Here is a 17,987-nt window from a genome sequence, read left to right as displayed (position 1 = left end):
TGTACCAAAGAGGAGTGGTGCCACAACTGTCCTGCTTGACAGAAGCTAAGTCATTGCACATGCATTTAACACATAATTCCAAGAGTGACACAGATTTTTCAAGGGTCACTTAGTCTCCTGAAACATAGTCAAATCTAAATTTAATGCATACCAGTTCACAAGCAGGAACAAACAGAATGGCCAGCATAGGAAAGCTCTTTTTCCCCTCAGCTCTTTGACCCTTTTGTGTGCACACTTAGCATTGCCTGGTAATTGTGCCTTGTCTTGCTCTGTTTCTTTTCCTTCATTCATAAACCACAAAGTTTACTGGTACACTTGTACTGAAAGCAAACTAAGATCTCCAGACTGAAAAAGGGAGGGTTTATATCACATCTCATATTTATTTGCCCCAGGAAGGCAAAACCAGCAGGTTGTTGTTAACCCTTCCACTTGGTAATGCTACTTGCATAGAGATATCTTTCACAGCAAGCTGCTAGGGAGCATATTTCTCTTCACCCAAGAGTGGTGCCTTGGCATTAGCCCCACAGAGAATTGGCTGTGACAGCCTTCTGCAAGCTGAATGAATAATTGCTATCCTATGAGTGAGTTAAAGGAGTAGTTTGAAGATGTTAAAAGCCTTCTGACATTTGGACCATTTGCACTACAAAAACAATGACACAAAAGCTTCATTAAAATCCAGTGCATAGTCTACAGACCCCTGTTCCTATTGCATGTACAACTGGAAAAAAAAAAAGGCAGCCTCTTAAAGCAGATCATCTCTTTGAAGCATATCTGTGACTGCTGTGGGTCATCACAGCTGTGCTTTTGTCTATCTGAATCCCAGTATTCCCACTTTGAACTTGGTATTTGCAAGAGGTGCTCCTTGGGATAATTTCACCAATGCTGTCATGTTGTGGGGCAAAACTGTTGGACTCTGGTCTCATCCTTTCAAGCTGAGTCACTTGTGATCTCACGTACAAGATTGTACCCTCAAGTAACAGACAAGAGCTTACCCTCAGGCACAGGGCAGCTCCTCATAAAAATCCCAAGAGTTCTCTTAAAAGTCCTTCAAACACCTCATCTCTCAAATCTATGTCTCAAAAAACTTGGTAACTCATGCCTTGGGGTCCATTATCCATCTTGCTGATCTGCACTGTTTTCCCATGTCTCACACTGTGTTACCTGTGTTTTGGAATACCTTTATTGTTTCTATCAGAACTGGTTCAACTCCTTTCCAGTCTTGTAGCTAAGTTAATACACATACACAACCTGGAACAGGATGTGACATTTAACTGGTAACTTGCTGCTGCACTGATTCAAGTTTCAATGACTCTCTTCGATCTTAAATTTGAAAGGAATTCTTGCTCAGGTCTCATGTTCTCATTATTTACACTCCACAAGCACAGGAGAGCTCTATCTACATGGACAAAGGCTTGGCTCTAGTAGATGCCTGATATAGGTAATGTTAGCCAAAAAAATAATTAAATTCCTTGAGAGTTTAAGTCATTAGTACAATATCTGTTCTACTTTGACTAAGCCCAGGTGGGTGGAAATCTTCAAAAACATTACAGTAGCTTAGCCTCCTCCTAATGATCTCCATGGAGGTCTCATCAGTGACACAACGCGATGCCAAGGCTGAGCTCTTCTGGAAACAAAAACTTCTTAGGACTTGCATGTGCTGGCAGAATTAGCATTTGCATTTTTATTTCTTTCAAGTCTTTTGCTGGGAGCAGTTTATTAGTGCTGTGGATTCATGTTTTGTCAGTACCTGGCATTCAAGTATAGCTGATCCTGCCTTGGAGCGCAACCTGGATTATTTATCAAGATTGATTTTTCATGGGCCCATGAGATCTATGTAGCAATTAAAGAAATAAATCAATCAGATGCTGACTGCACATCTACTTCCTTAAATGTATTTGAAGTGCTGCAGCTTAATTGGAGCAAAACCACAACCTAAGGTAGGGGTTTGTGTGCTTTTGTTCATCTGGGGTTCACAGCACCAAGTTGGTACTTCCTCACACCCAGAAGTTGCTTTACTTTTATTGTTACTAGTGTGAATTCGTATGGCAAGAAATGCTCAAACCCACAGCTCATAAATTGTAGCCTGTTACATCCCTGTGGACCAGCTGAGACCCAGTAACTGTGCCTGGGAACAGTTATTTCTGTCAAATTCAAGATAACAGCACATAGCTTTAAATTACTTGCAAAGAAGCTAAATCCTGATAACCTGCTATTTGCATCAAGCAGAGGGCACTTAGATGGTTACTAAACTATGGGAATCTTGAACTTCATCACACAGCTATGGAAGAGGTGGGCACATAGACCAGCGTAACAAAGTCCTCAACCCTTACACTCTGAATTCCTAAGGTTAAAAAAAAATCACTTTCTAGCAGCATAATTTGGGTTCTGGCTTACCTGTCTTGAAAGGAAGACGGTGGAGGGGGTAAGATGGTGCTGCTCCAGAAGCAGTGCTTCCCTGCGTCATGGAATGGCCAGCTGGATTGCTAATGAACAGGAGCTGCAATATCTTCCATCTCTGTGTTCAAAGGCAGACTGAAACCAAAGCCAGTTCAGTCAGCCATGCAGTGGGAGGAGATGGGGGCCATTGGCCGTGGTTCCAACAAATGTGATACTTATTTCTTTAATTATCTGGATTGGCATGCAACCCACCGTGTTGCACCTGATTTCAAGAGCAAAATGCAACCCACCATGTTGCACCTAATTTCTGGCCAATTTCAGACAGTGGGAGTCCTTGAATACACACAAATCTGTCCACACTGTTCAAGGAAGAAAGATCCCAGAAATGGAGAGAGCCAGTTGCTGTCCACAGCTACCTGATGGAAAGATACAGGGAAGATGAAGTCAGACTTCTCTTGGAGATGGGTGGCCAGGCCAAAAGGCAATGGACACTAGTGAAAACATGGGAAAGTCCATTTAGATAGCAGAAAAAAAAAATTTTACCTCAAAATTGAACAAATTCCAGCCAGGTTAACGCTAGTTAAATATAAAACAATTTAAATACTAACCTTTGTTTTATTCAACAGCGTGCTGCATGGAAAGGCAAAATTTTATTATTATGTAATTGTGTTTCAAGTAAAGACCATGCACTTATTAGAGAACAGTGGCAGTTCCAAGAAGGCTTGTCACAACAGGAGTACTATCATACTTTACAAGATACTCTGGAGTATCATCAGCAGTAGTAATACTACTGAAGTATTTCCATTTGAATAAGCATTTTTAAGGGAGGGGTGAAAAAAGGAAAAAAAAAGTGTTTTACTTACATTTTGTGATTCCAGAAATGCTTTTTGGATAGAATCTTTCCCATTGAGTAGGTGTGAGGGCTTGAGTTTTTAAACTACTACATGTATCTTAATATCCAGAATAAACACATAGAGAAAAAAGCAACCATTAATCTTCTTTGGTGTGAAGAGGTATATTGGTATATACTAATGCTTGTTATTGTGACAATTTTTGTGTATTTTTTAAACTGCCTTACTTCTTTTATTTTTTTTTTAGTTATGAAACCATACTATAAATAGTCTTAGATATGCAAGCTCCTGCTGTTTGAAACTGAATTCATTTAGTAAAGTTTCTCTGAGTGTCATCTACTTTGCAGACTGAGACCAGGCAGAAGTAATTTATTTCTGTAGCTGAGAGTTTATTTCTGTAGAAAAGATTGTAACATGACAGGGATTCAGTCCTCCCTCTGTTGATATGAACTCTGAATTAAAACATAGTAGTACCAGCAGGTACAGACTGCTTGTGAAGGGGCTTGGTGAGGCACAGTAGCATCTTCACAGGAGGAAAACCTGCAACAGTGACTTTAATGTGTATTCCTGATAACTGGGTACCTGCAGCTGATCAGTGTTCACTTGCTTCAGCTCATCCCTATCTCCCTTACTAGTTTTTAGACCTTGAAAGTGTGTAGACTAAGGACTTCCTCTTCTTCCTCTTTTTATAATTTTTTTTTATTTAACTACAGACCTGCATAAGAAATTTCCTGCTATAGCTATACCACTGAGAACATGAAACAGGCTAATACAACAGGTGAGGGCATCACCATATCTGCTAAATGCCACTAAATTTGTCTGTCAAAGCAGGAAATAGTTTTTCCCACTGGATGACAGAGGCACTGATGCAGTCGAAATCTGTACCTCTGCAAAACATTATCCCCTCCACTTGCTCAGCTGACAAGTGATGGTGCATGGGATTTGACTTGTAGAATCATAGAATGGTTTGGATTGGAAGGAACCTTATAGACCCTGTAGTTTCAACCCCCCTACTGAGCCTTCCACTAGACCAGGTCAGACTTCAGATAAGGAGTGAGTTAACTCAGAATCACAGAATATCCGGAGTTAGAAGGGACCCCCAAGGATAATCGAGTCCAGATACTGACCCTGCACAGCACCATCCCCAAAGAGTCACACCATGTGCCCGAGAGCATTGTCCAAATTCTTCTTGAACGCTGTCAGGCTGGTGCTGTGACGACTTTCCTGGGGAGCCTGTTCCAGTGCCCAGCCACCCTTTGGGTGAAGAATCCTTTTCTAATACCAACCGAAACCTCCCCTGACACAACTTCAGGCCATTCCCTCGGGCCCTTCCTTCACCATCTTCGTCTCTCCTACTTTGGATATTCTCTAACAACATTATGTGATACCCAAAACTGCCCCCAGCACTGGAGGTGAGGCCACCCCAGCTCAGCTCAGAGCAGGACAATCCCCTCCCTTGCCTGGCTGGCCATGCTGTACCCGATGTCCCCCAGGACAGGGCTGGCCCTCCTGGCTGCCAGGGCACTGCTGGCTCATGTTCAACTTGTCTTGGACCAGGACCCCCAGGTCCCTTCCCGCGGCGCTGCTCTTCAGCCTCTCAAGGACGGCTGAAGCCAATCCGGCTGAATGTGCCTGGCGCTGGAAGCAGCAGGGATCAGGGTGGGGAAGCGTTTCCCAGAGCAGAGAGCCCTGCAGGAAGGGCGCGTCTCTGATCTCAGCGTTTCCCCTCTCGCTGCCGGCGGGGCGGGCGGGAGCCGCGGCCCCACGATGGGGCTCTGCCCGCCCGGCTCCGGCAGCGCCATCCGCTCTGGATCCCTGCTGGGGCCGGCTGGAAGCGCCTCTCACCTGTCAGGGGCTCCAAAGCAGTTTCAGCTGCAGGGTGTTAAAGTGGTGTAGCTGTAAGCATGAACAGGATAACCAGAACAGTAGTTCCCTCTGGAACTTCTTCCAGTGGAAGCAGCGAAGTACCGGGGGCAGGGTTGATAGCTACCACACGATCTAACTGTGCCTGGAACGTGTATAAATAAATGGTAACAAGCAAATTACTTGTGTACTTTGTTCCTACTAAATTTCCCCCAAACGAAGACACTTGTAGATGCAATAGTTTAAGAAAGCCTGGTGTAGAGAAAGTTTTTAGATCAATCAAGTAGAGAAATCCTATTATATAGGAGGAAAATTAGCATCTTTCTACACACAGCTGAACACATTATAGGGGAAGGAGCATTTAAACAGCACACACTGACCAAGACAGGACAGCTCAGTTTGACTTCTTTATATCTTTTAATACAACCTTCATTAAAATTCCTAAGTTAAAATAACTGTGTAATGGCGACCACAAAAGTATATATTCCAGTTCAAGAAGAGATTCGTCCCCACAATGCATGAGAAAAATCAAGTGATGAAAGTCTTTTAAACACCATTGCACATATCCCCTGGAACAATGCCCTGGTCAGATAGGTAACAGCAGATGTCCAAGGCACAGTGCTTGACTGCTCACTGCTGTTAGTAGATTACTAGCACTAAAAGAAATAGAGATGCAGAAACAGCCAGAACAAAAGCGACATAGGGGGATGATGCACAGAAACAGCAGTGACAACTTCAGCTGTCAGCAGGGATGCTCTCCTTCCTCCTGGCACTGGGCTCACATGAGCACCATGATGTCTTCCAGCGGCTTCCGGACCAGCGCAGGCACGGTGGCGTCTTTCTTGGGATAGCCAACGGGGAGCAGCAGCAGGAGCTTCTCGTTGGCTGGGCGCTGCAGCAGCACCCGCAGCTGGGGGCCGCAGTTCAGGGGCGTGGAGGTCACTGTGTACAGGCCCGCGTTCTGCAGCGAGACAGAGCGACAGTCAGACAGAGGCCTGTGCTCTTTAGCTGTAGGGGTGGTTCCCAGCACACCTGGGCACATCCTTCTGTCAGCTAGTCCAGAAATGCTGCTGCGTTAGACCTGCTGCATGCTTTAGAACACCTGATTTACTAACTGCCTCAGTGGCACCTTAAAAGATGCCTGCTCTGCTTATAGAGTAGAGCATTTCTCCACCGCAGCAACAGCACAGTCTGCCTGCCATGTCTGTGTGCTTCAGAGCCAGAGCCTGCCTGCCGTGCTGTGTGTGATGGGGAATCCATGGCCACAGGGAGGCTGAGAGGCAGTTGTGGGGATATGATTGGAATGTCATCCCATGGTGCTAGTGGTTGGACTAGATGATCTTGAAACATCCATTCCAAACCAAACTGTTTCATGATTCTACAATCTGGCCCATACAGAGGACTCTTTCAGTTCTTGCCTCCGTACAGCTGGCAGGAAGATGCCTTTACAGCCTTGTGAACATTTAAGTTTCTGCTCAAGAGCTGTACCTCGGGACAGGGGGCACAGGCTCTGCCTCAGAAGTTGTCACAGGAGTCTGTTGGCATCTCTCACAGTGGCCATTGTTACGGATTACATCAGAATCCCAAAATAAGTCTATTTTTGTGTCACTCTTCCTCTCATTCAAAAATCTCACAAAACCCCTGAAAAATCTGGGCAAACAATAAAGAGCTGACATCATCCAAGGTATGACCACATGAGTCGCTTCCTGAGAGCCACACATGAGGATTTCAGTCTCTCTGTCTATGCAATGCAAGCATTTTGGGAGGCTTTGAGATACAAGTCAGCCAGGGAGAGGTGCCCAGGAAATGCACCTGTCACATTAAGTAATCTCTATGATCTCCTCAAGAGGAGAGGAGCTAATAGTGATGGTGCTGAATGGTGCCTGAGGAGCAGCAATGCATGAAAGAAAGTGTCATTCAAAACAGAATGGAGGAGAAAGGGCAGTGCCTGGCAGGAAATTGGCCAATATAAGATGAGGCACCTTGCTGTTATCTTGCTGACAGGCCAGGTTAACTATCAGAATAGCTTCTCTATTTAACACTTGTATGAGTACATCAGATACAAGAAGCAGAACCTAGCACTGAGAAACCACTGAGAAAATCTAACTGGCTGGTGTCAAACATGCTGAGCTTTAGAGATCAGTTCACTTTCAGAAATGCCTTGGAAGGACTGATTGAAATAGTACAGCCTGTTCTGTGGAATATGCCCTAATTTTTTTTTCCAGCATTGTATACTAAAAGTGGTTTGGTGTCAAGCTGTTTTATAGGGATTACTGAAAAGAAGGGGTCAGTGTGGCACTGCACAGTCGTGCTTGGGTAGTCTGAAGAGCCTGTCAGCCCTGTTAGCATAAGGCAGAAACCACAGGGGCTGAAGCCTGTGCCGAGAGAAGAGTGACAACTCTGGAAGCTACGTTATATTTTTCTTCCTGTTAACTGGTACTGAGGATAGGAATCACCTTTGCAGATGTAGACCTGTGTAGAATAACTTTAAAACTGAAAACTAAGACATCTTGCCAGGAATTGGAGTGATCCAGAAGACTGAAAATGTTAAAATCTAAACTAGTTTCTACTCTTCTTTGGGCAGAACAGTCTTGGTACATAATCCAAGCTAATATATTGACTCACAGTATGTTGGTTCTGTCAACGCACCTGCAGTGCAGCAAGCAGGATACCGCAGGCAATGGAAACACTGATTTCATTGTAGTAGTGGGTCTTCTTTTTGCCATTTGGAAGCCGCCCATATACCTGCTTGAAAATGAGGATCAGATACGGAGCAGTGTCCAAGTACTCTTTGATCCAATTTGTTCTGCAAAAGAATGTTTAAGACATTTATTCTGCAATCTTTTCACTTTCCTGTAAGTTACATTTACTGTCTACAAAGGGACACTAAAGTACATGACAATTATAGCAGTAGACTAAAACTTAAAACATTTACTGCAAAAGATTATCAGCTTAAATAGAAACATTTCAGAAAGAAAAAAAAGCTTGAATAGAGTTCTCAGTTTTAACAGATTTGGCTGAGGGGTTGATGTGCTCACTCTGAAGAGTGGAATTGCATACAAATAAGAGATGGTTCTTGACCTCTTATCTATGAACTGGCCTCATGAGCATTTGCCTTTGAGATTATTTAATTCTTGGAATTTTGCAGATTTGCTTGTTACCAGCAGTGCCAACTCTTTTGTCATCACAGGGAAGATTGCTGTCAGAAAAGTTCAAAAATTTTTTGTCTAAGATCTAAGCCTAAATATATTCCAATGGCAAAAAATGCTATTCTGTTCCTGGGTATTTCATCCCTTTTACAATTCATTTGGTTCCCAGTTTCTTAAATGACAATTGTGATAAAGGATTTAGACATGAAAATGAGTGCTTTCTACTGTTCTCACTGAAAACATAAGAACCTCTGGCATTTGGTTGTTTGCATAGCACATAAAATTGCATAGCACCTAAACACCTGAAAAATACTAACATTATCAAACAAGTAGAGCAACTCAACCCTACAAAGCTTTGTGCACATGCTCCATTTGACAAGCCAAGACTCAGTAGGCATCTTCCCATTGTGTGAAGTTAAGCAAGTCAGTCAGACTTTGGAGGACATTTGGAACAATTAAATATTGCATAATTCAGCACTTGGATAGGGACAAGCCTTGGGGCTTACCCAGTTGGTAGCAAAGCTTCCAGTGACTTTGGGAGCTTGACTGTTTGGAAAATAACACAAAAAATCTGGGACAAGAGTTTCAGCTGTAGAGGTTACATAGGAAAAAATAATGATGGAGCCAAGTGCTTGGAAAATTTTCAAAATAAAGAGCATGTAATCTTTTTTACTGGAAGTAATTTTATGAACCAGCCACCAAGGCACAATTCTATACATATTTATAAGTTTTTGTTTCAAAACATGGATTTTAGAAAAATATTAAAAATGAGAGGGACGAAGAAATAGAAAATTATAGAAGTCTTTCCTACACTGAAACAACGTCTGTCTTCACATCCCTTAGGTAATTGACTTTTCATACCTCAATCTTTTCAGGTCATTAACCCATCTGTCTCCCATCCTTTTTTTGTAGTTGATTTCCTCTTCTTCTTCTACAATTTCACGAATTTTATGTTTTAAATCCGGATCTTGCACTACCACAAAGGTCCAGGGCTCAGTGTGTGCCCCACTAGGTGAAGTACCTTCACACAAAAACAGGGAAAAGTAAAGGAAGGAGGGTGGGCAGTGAGAGATATCAGCTCTTCCTTGTGAGCTTTCAGGCTGACCAGCTTAGCAATGTGAAAGCAAGTGGATAAGATGGGAAGAAAAGGACTAATTTCTGGCAGACAATCCTGTTCATTTCTTTCTCAGAGAATGTGAAATCCTACTGAAGAGCAGGGGTTAGTCCTTTCATACTGCCATCTTACCATTGTTAAGGATTTATAAAAAATTCCTTTTTTGGTGGTTCTTGTGATGAGGCAGTAATATGGTGCAATATATATGAACACAGTAATGTTATTACGAAGTGTTGTACCAAAAGCAGAGCTCTGTCTGAATAAACAGCCAACTCTGACACATGGTTTTAGCTAAAGGGTGAAAATAGTGGCTTTCAGCAAAACAAGGCTAAGTGACCCCCTGCAGGAATCTGTCACTGACTGACAAAGATAAGGAGCTGTACAATACAGACTTATGCCATAGAGCGTACAGGTTTGAATTTGTTGTCCCAAATACAGCTAGTGTTTATAGGTGTACACATATTAAATCTGTACTTGCTCACCCACCAACACCACTGGAGAAATATTTTAACTGCCTAGAGGCTAAAAGCCAGAAGCTGAAGAATATATATCTGCACAGGTTCATAGATATATAGATTAAGAAGACTGCTTAGATCTCTCTGGTCCCTCATACATATTTAAAAATATTTGAAGAACTTGATTGCATGCAATACTAAGGACTGTTTTACTTCAAGAAACACTAAATAAGCAGCTTGAACTCTCTTGATACATGAAAATGTTTTTATATTGTGAACCTTGCCTCTCCTCAGGTTTGGGTAAAAACTGATGGCATTCATGCTTCCCTTTGTTTTCTTTTTCTCCACACAGCCCAAAGCTTTCAGGGTTACTAAGTGCTTCATCTGCACGCCAGGCTTGTTTGCTTTGCTGCATTTGCCAAAACATGCTCAGTGTTTTAATGACTCCTAGTTAATTAGAGGGAGATGGAGACTCGTTACAGTGCAGTAACAAAGCTGCTTACAGTTTTTAAAGGGAAAATAATGCATTTCAGATGTGGAGATTCTTTAGATTATTAACCCTGCTAAAGGCTACTGAACTTTTCTCTAAGGCAGCTGGGGAATATTTTCTATAGTAGCAGCAGCTGGCTCATAGAATTAGAGAAATCATGAGGGTCAAAACCACTCCTGGCTGAAGTCGATGTTAGTAAAGCAGAGATGAGATTAGGCCAGGACATGACGGTAATGATTTGAAACACATAAATTCTCAACAACAACAAAGATAATCAATTTCTGACATTCAGTCAAATAACCTCTATTAGGGTCCTCAGCATAACGCTCCAATCATATGCAACAGGGGTCTGACACTACTGTTGCAAGGACTGGAAAAGGTTTTTTGTTCTAGACTGAAATTCTTTCCCTTTATTAAGCACCAACCATTTATGTCAACTGAAATATTTTGCATGGCTGAGACTATTTAATCTATTTGTTTGTGGGAGGACCCCAAAAACCAAAACCCACACATGATAAATATGATCATAATTAAGTTTTAAATCATGTGAAGTACACATGGCTTGGCATTTTTGAGAAAACACTTCAATATTTCTATTTGAAAGATGTCTTGATAAACCAGACAAATTTAGTTTTAAATAACATCTTTTAAAGGTTGAAAATGAAGTTGTTTCATGCTGTTGAAATACTCTTATTCCCTTATGGGTGAACTGCAAATACAAAGGAATTGGGAGTACTCCAAAGCAGTCTCCGATATACAGTTGTTCAAGCTGAGTAATTTCCGATCAATCAAGAGGTGCTAATTCTTTCCACCTACAGGTGAATCCAGGAAAACCACAAGCAAAATTCCAGTTCCCTTGGCTTTTCCACACCACCTTTTCACAGTTACATGGCTGAAGTGCAATGCTGATCCTTTTTCTTTCCCAGACCTTGAACCACTCATACCTACCTGCTGTTCTGATGACATTATCGATAACCTCCCTGGGGACTGGCTCATCGCTGAGAAACCTGACAGATCTCCTCTTATTCAGCAGCTCATAGAATGTCTGTGACCTTCTAATCATTTCAGCCTCAGAGTAGCGGTCGCCAGTGAAGGGGACATGGGCAACATTTTCCTCAAGTCCTTGCCACTCCTCCTCACCTTCTGCAAGAAAATACAAGTGGTTAGGGATTTTTTTTGCTGGAGAATGCTGTTGATATCCTTGGTATTCACACCATAATGCACCTTGTCCTGCACTGGCATACACTGCACTTCTACACCACTGGTAAGGCAAAGCCTAAATTTCAGGTGACACAACTCCTTGACGCCCAGCTCCAGCCATTGAATAAACACTTTGCTTAAATACCAAGAGGAAGGAGGGTCCTGGCTGCCTCTAGCAAGTGTGATCCACAAAGAAGTGATTGCCTTCTCCACTTCAGCCTGCAAGCCTGCCTGTAGAAATGGGTTATAAGCTGAAACAGCACTAAAAAAGTGGACGGGCTTCCAGCCCACTTTTCTCAGCAAGTAAATGCGAACATGTGTGTTCCTTCTTGAGCTGCTTAATAAGGAAAAAAATCAATTCAATTACTGAAGTTAAGGAGAGAGCTTAACTACCAATATGTGTAAAATCTCCTCTGAAGAGCTGAATGTCAACTTCTTCCATATTCACGTTTCATAGCAGAAGCATTGCAAGCTTTGGCTCTGCAGAAATGTGACTTTGTGGTTAAGCTCTTTGGTTTCCTGATGCTTTCAGCATAAGAGGAAATGGATTTCAGGCATCTATACTTAGGATAACAACATATCAAATGTAGGATATTGTGATTCTTGCATTTAATTTAAGATTTCAAAATTATTCTCCATTTCACTGAAATCTGTCTTTTTATATCACAAAATTAATCTTCTGTGGTCTCTGAGGCCTCTTTCTCCCCCATATTCCTAGAACCAGCACAGATAGCAAATTTTTTTGAGGCTATGATGTGGAAGTTAAAACCTTTTAAATGCTACATTTTGACTAGTCAATAGTATTGAGCAATCTCCTACAGAGAACTGAGTCAGGAAAAAATATTCCAGTTCTTTTTCTGTAGCTATTAGGCTATTATTTCCAAATCAAAGCAATCTCCAGCACAAATTCAAACAGCAATAACTTCTGTGTTTTAGTAGTATGCAGTTGCCTTAGAGACCAGGCTGTTTTTTTGTTCATTTTAAAAGCAGTGAAATATTCACAAGTGTGGTTCAGCCTGTGCAAAGGAGTGAAATAAATCCAGTTTCATAAATTGAATCTAAATGGAATAGTTCTGGTTCCCAAACAACACACATTTCGTTTTGGGTACAAAGAACTCACCCTGAAAATTTGTTTTGTTTAGCATTTCATGCCTGTGTTAAGCACTCTTGGTCATAGTCTGGCTCCAGGTTAAGGGAAAGCAGTGAGCCCTTGTAAAAATTATTTTTGTGATCATCTTGCATGCTCAAAAGTAAAAGGATGCCTCCTGATAATGGGATAATAACAATTCCCTTTGTGGTTTATACCCAGTAAGATAGTGATGAGTGCTTCCCTGGTTTGTGTTGTGTGAGGGTTTTCCCATGTAAGTAGAAGAGAAGTGAAGCTGCTGTTTGGTCAAGATAGTTCAACTTAATAAGGTGAAAAAAGAAATGTCCTTTCAAAGATTTTGAACATAGGTGAGGTGGCTAATCAGAATGGAAAACCTCAAAACACTCAACATGGGAACACTGGCTGAAACAGAAAAACCTAGAAGTGCAAGAACTGACACACAAAACCAAAACTCTCCTGGCAATTTTATTTAAATAATTTAATCTATTATATATTCTCTTCTACCATGTGTCTACCATTCTTTCTTAACAGTTAACATTATCCATATGCTAAATTCAAATCATTATCAGCACCATCTGTTTAGTGCATGCTCTCTATATCTCTCATTGCTGTGTTTAGACATACTCCTGTTTGTACGGTCATGTTATACAATACCACATGTCTTGTTTATATCTTTTTGTGTTCCACCACTTGATGGACAACAGACATCCTGCTAGCAAGTCTATTGCCTTGTTAGCCACATTCTCAAGGCTGCCATCAATTCTGTTGCCCATTTATAGTAGTCATCAAGCTTCCTGCTTTTTAAGTAAATCTGGAATGGTTTTGGCTCAGACATCCCAAATGGAATCTCATTTTTAAAGTACTATTTTTCTATCTCTGTCAGAAACTTCTCTCTGGATACATTTTAGGATGATGACTATGTTCTTCCCAGCAGTCCATATGGGAGGTTATAATCAGCCTGCAAATCATGTAATAAATTTTACCTCAGTTTGAAGCATGAGTTCTTAATTAAAAACTCATACTGAAAACAATAAGTTGTCATTTCACTTCTGTTGGCCACTTATTTTACCTACACTGACACTTCTCTGTGTTGCTGGCTTAGGGTTGTATGTCATGAAGATACTTCACTTTTACTCTCCTTGGTCTTCTGCAGAGACCACTAGATAATATTAAAAATTGGTCCTGAGACTGATCCTTGAGAAATCCCAGTAGGGAGAAATCCCTACTGCATTTGCTTTCCAAACAAGTTTCTTCTCTAGGGAATTGCTTCCTAAGCATACAATTCCTCTCTAATTCTCTTTTCCAGTGTAAAGACATGCATAAGAAAAAAAAATGCATGTAAAGAAAGTTTTCACATCTTTGGTCTTAAATGCTGGGTAACTGACCCTGTGGTTCCTTGATTAATGGCAGACTGCTGCAAAATGGGCCACTACAGGAACCCCAGTAGGGAATCCAGCCCTGAACTGAGTGTGACTAATAGGGAAGTAAAAGAGATGGATTACCCTACTAGTGGGTTATAAATAGTGGTAAGCAGAAATCTCAAGAGCAGGTCAGGGATCCTAAGCAAAAGAAGTAGCAAGTTGGAGAGGCACAGACCCTGGAAGACAGAACCCAGCATCAAAATATTGTGAAAATTACCTCAACTGGAATGTAGTTGCAGAAGGTTTCTTATGATCTCAAGAGAAATAGAGTGGCTGTTATATAAAGAAAAGCTAGTATAAGGAAATCTGAGAGGTAATCTGATTGCTGTCCATAAACCACAGGAGGGTATATACCAGGGCTGGAAGAGAATCCTTTGAAATCAAAAGGATGGAACGGGCTAAATATGTATACAGTAGTATTTAATAAGTTTGGGCAGACAGAAAGATAGAGGAGGGTTTTTAACCCGTAGTAAGAAATTCTGGACCAGCCTTTCAACAAGGTTGAAGAAAAGGGGTCACAGAAGTCCAGTTTTGATGTTCATTCATCTGATGACAAAGGCTGGATGTTTCTGCAGCAGCAGGGAGATACAGATGATGCATTGTGTCCATCTAAGTCCTGTGTTCCTAAATGATACAAAACATGAACTGTCATTGGAAAGGAAGTTTAAATTACTGCCTCATCCATGTCAGTATTATTAAGATATGGGAAGTCTTTGAAACTGGGGAGAGGATAAATGTTTTTTAGTGAGACAGAACTATTGTAAGGAGTATCACAAGCAACCAGCAGTGCATTTTCAGAAGAAATGGGACATTTGGGACTTTGTGTGTTGCTTTGTCTTTAAGCAGAGTCTATCATCAGTGTCCTTGCCAATCCACAGCACAACAACCTCTCATTCTGGATCTTATAAATGAAGAAAAAATCTACAGGATAGATGGGCATGAAAACAAATCTGAAGTACTGCCAGTTAAAGCATTAAACAAATGGGCTGAGTGCTTTGCACTTAGCAAAAGGACTGGGTTTCAGGTTGCCCCGAGAAACATCCATCTCTTTAGCTATGGAAAGCACAGACAAGCTCAGGACCACTTGGCCCTCACCATTCTACCCTTCATTGCTGGTAAGTGCCCCTAGTGAGTCTGCCCAAGCAGTTCAGCTACTTACACTGAATGCTCTGCTGCTCAAAGGTATGTCCTTCTCATGGGAAACATCCCTGAGGGTGCCACTTCAGGGAAGGCTCATGGGGCTGCAAGTAAGGTCAGTGCTTTTCTGTTTTCGTAGCAGAGTGCTTCACTCTCAGCAAATAGATCTTGCTTTGGTCAGGGACATGAATCAAAAGACTTGGTCTTCAGCTGCCCCTTCCTATTCAGTGAGCTGTTGAAAATTCAGCTTGTTTACATGGGGCAGCCCTGGAGTCTAGCTTTAGACAAGGCCTGAAGAATGTTTCATGTTTCCTAACTCAAGTTCTCTTCAGAGGAACTTAATCTTTAAACACAGGACAGCCTGAGACATTTAAGCAGAACTGAGCTTGTCTGATAAAGTAAGGTATGTTAATAAAATAGCAGAATTTACACAGCAGGTAAAGTATTCTTTATTACTAAAAAAAATCTCTTTTTGCATCCATGTCTCCATTTCAGCATCTAGTGCAGTCAGTGAAAATTTTAACACTTGACAACAAGGTTAACATGTTTTGATCCTCAATTAAAGCTTTAGCAAAGTAGCAGATCCCTACTAGCTCTTCTCCTCCTTGCTGCTCTTCTCACTTAGGCTGGGCTTTCCCTTGTTGAAGAAAAATTTCTCTATGAATGATGAAATTATTTTACTACTTTTAGACATAAAAGAAATTACTATTTTACAAAGAATTTGGCTTGAATCACACACCATAAGGGGAAAGATCATTATTTGTTACTAAACGCAAAATAGCAAGAAAATTTAATATTGGATGACATAGTATATTGAGAAATATATTGAGTATATTGAGTATTATTTAAAAACAAATAGAACTTAGCAACGTGTCTACCTGTCCATTAGCTGTATACTAGTATCAACAAATTGTCCATTAGTACCAACATGTCCAGCTGTCAATTTTTTTTTTTTTGCAAGCAGTTTTAAACTAGTACAATTTTGAATTCAGCACCTGAATAACAGGGAAAGCAACTAACACATAAAAGAATAAAATTTTATGAATAGAGCTGTGGCAGTGAGGCTCCTTGATAACAGCTAATAGGTTTGTTTATGGAGGGAATCTAAATTTTTTAACTGATAGAAACAACTATAATCCAAGATGATAATTCAGAGGTTATCATTTGAACTACCCACAGGAATTCTAATTTGCAGCAATTTAACTGAAGTAGTAAGGCATTAGTGACAAAGAAATTATGGGATAATTTTATACAGAATCTATTTTGCATGGAACAAAGGAGGATACAACATGTGAACTGATTTTAAAAGAAATTTTATATATTTGGAAAATAGTCAACAGGGTTTAAACCCTTCCTGGTATCAACTATTTTCAGAAACCGATAAACAACACTAGCTCAAAGTACACTCAAAACTGAGAAAAGAGCTCTAATGGTTCTTAGAAATAGGTCTATGTGCAGAAGAACATAGGTTTAAGATTCTTAGAAGCAGACTGAGGAAAAATGTCATTATGGGGAAAAAATCACCCAGATAGACCCCTCAAAAAGCCTTTGAAATGAGCTTGAGGGAGAAAAAAAAAAAAAAGGCTACATTAACTACAACTTTAAAAAATTGATAGGAACAGAATTCTGTAGATTTTTATTTCACTAGGAAATAAAGTGAGTTTATGGAGGATAGTTAGGAAGCAAGAGAAAGGAAGGGTACATTTTTTGCTTAGACTTTTGTCCAAGCTGTGAATCAGAAAAAGCTAATGAAAATAAAGGGCATTTTGTACAGGTTCAAGCAGGCAGCTGAGTGAACAGATTATCACCACCACCACCACATTTTGTTCTTAAATATTTGATCAACACAGCTCCCAGCAAATCTGTCATTGACATTCTCAGAAGCCACAAATGGAGGACCTTTGTAAAAACAGTAATAAACCCATTTTCAACTTTTTATGTGTGCTGAGACCAAATACATAGCACTGAGTGATAAACTGGGATGACTTGCAGAAAGAAACAGTCTGCTCAGGACTTCCCTTTGCTCACACTAATAAGGCCTGGGAAGAGACTGTGGGGAATTCAGCAGGATCTGTTCTCTTTCCTTACACTGTCCATAGAGTCCCCCATAGGTGTCAAATCTGCTGTACAGAGGAACAGACAGGAGTCTCTGAGAATATATTTTATATATACTTTTTTTTGGTATTTTATATATACATTTTTTTAGACCTCTGATCTATGAGGTCTGGAGGGAACAGAGATTTACACCAACAGTGACATGACATGAGGACTGCCTCTTTCCTGGGAGCTGACAAGCTCAGGGCACAGCAGCAGTGTTGCACAGAGCATTGCTGTCACTGTGGAGAAGTCCAGAAGGTTGCACCTCCTTTATTTGTATCAGCAGATAAAATTCAAACAACAAAAGTGTTTGGGATAAGATTTTTCTTACCTTCCTCTTCTAAGGGATGGTCAGTGCCATCTTTTAAATCTTCATCCACCCACGGGCGAGATGGATGCTTGTTTTTAGTGTCACGTTTTTCCTTCTCTCCGTTCGTCTTCTTCATTATTACTCCAATCAAAACACATATAATGGCTATAAATACGGGTGTGAGGGAAGAAAAGAGTGCCATGGTTATGGAAATGTGGAGCCTTTCTTCCAAGTTCAGTAGCTGCTCACGGAAAAGGAGAGGTCGAAGAGGAAAGAGCAGCAAAGCAGGAAGCAAAAAGGGGTGGACTCAAGGTTCAGTCCTCCACCTTATCTTGCTTCTACTTTTCAGACACCGCCCCCACTATCTAATCCGTGCTGGGCTCCTGATGTTAATA

General features: G+C 41.0%; 1 protein-coding gene across 1 annotated transcript; it reads right to left on the bottom strand.

The window, feature by feature from the left end:
* Positions 1-5,582: 5,582 nt before the first annotated feature.
* On the bottom strand, positions 5,583-17,987 carry IYD (iodotyrosine deiodinase). Its single transcript, XM_063391870.1, has 5 exons — positions 17,614-17,987; positions 11,268-11,459; positions 9,122-9,281; positions 7,761-7,917; positions 5,583-6,072 (listed from the first exon to the last, which is right to left on the bottom strand). The coding sequence occupies exons 1-5, from the start codon at positions 17,792-17,794 to the stop codon at positions 5,890-5,892; spliced, it is 873 nt and encodes a 290-aa protein (XP_063247940.1). The 5' UTR covers positions 17,795-17,987; the 3' UTR covers positions 5,583-5,889.

Source organism: Prinia subflava, chromosome 2 (assembly GCF_021018805.1).
Source record: "Prinia subflava isolate CZ2003 ecotype Zambia chromosome 2, Cam_Psub_1.2, whole genome shotgun sequence".
In the NCBI taxonomy this organism is placed as follows: Eukaryota; Metazoa; Chordata; class Aves; order Passeriformes; family Cisticolidae; genus Prinia; species Prinia subflava.
This window is presented reverse-complemented; position numbering and strand designations above follow the sequence as displayed.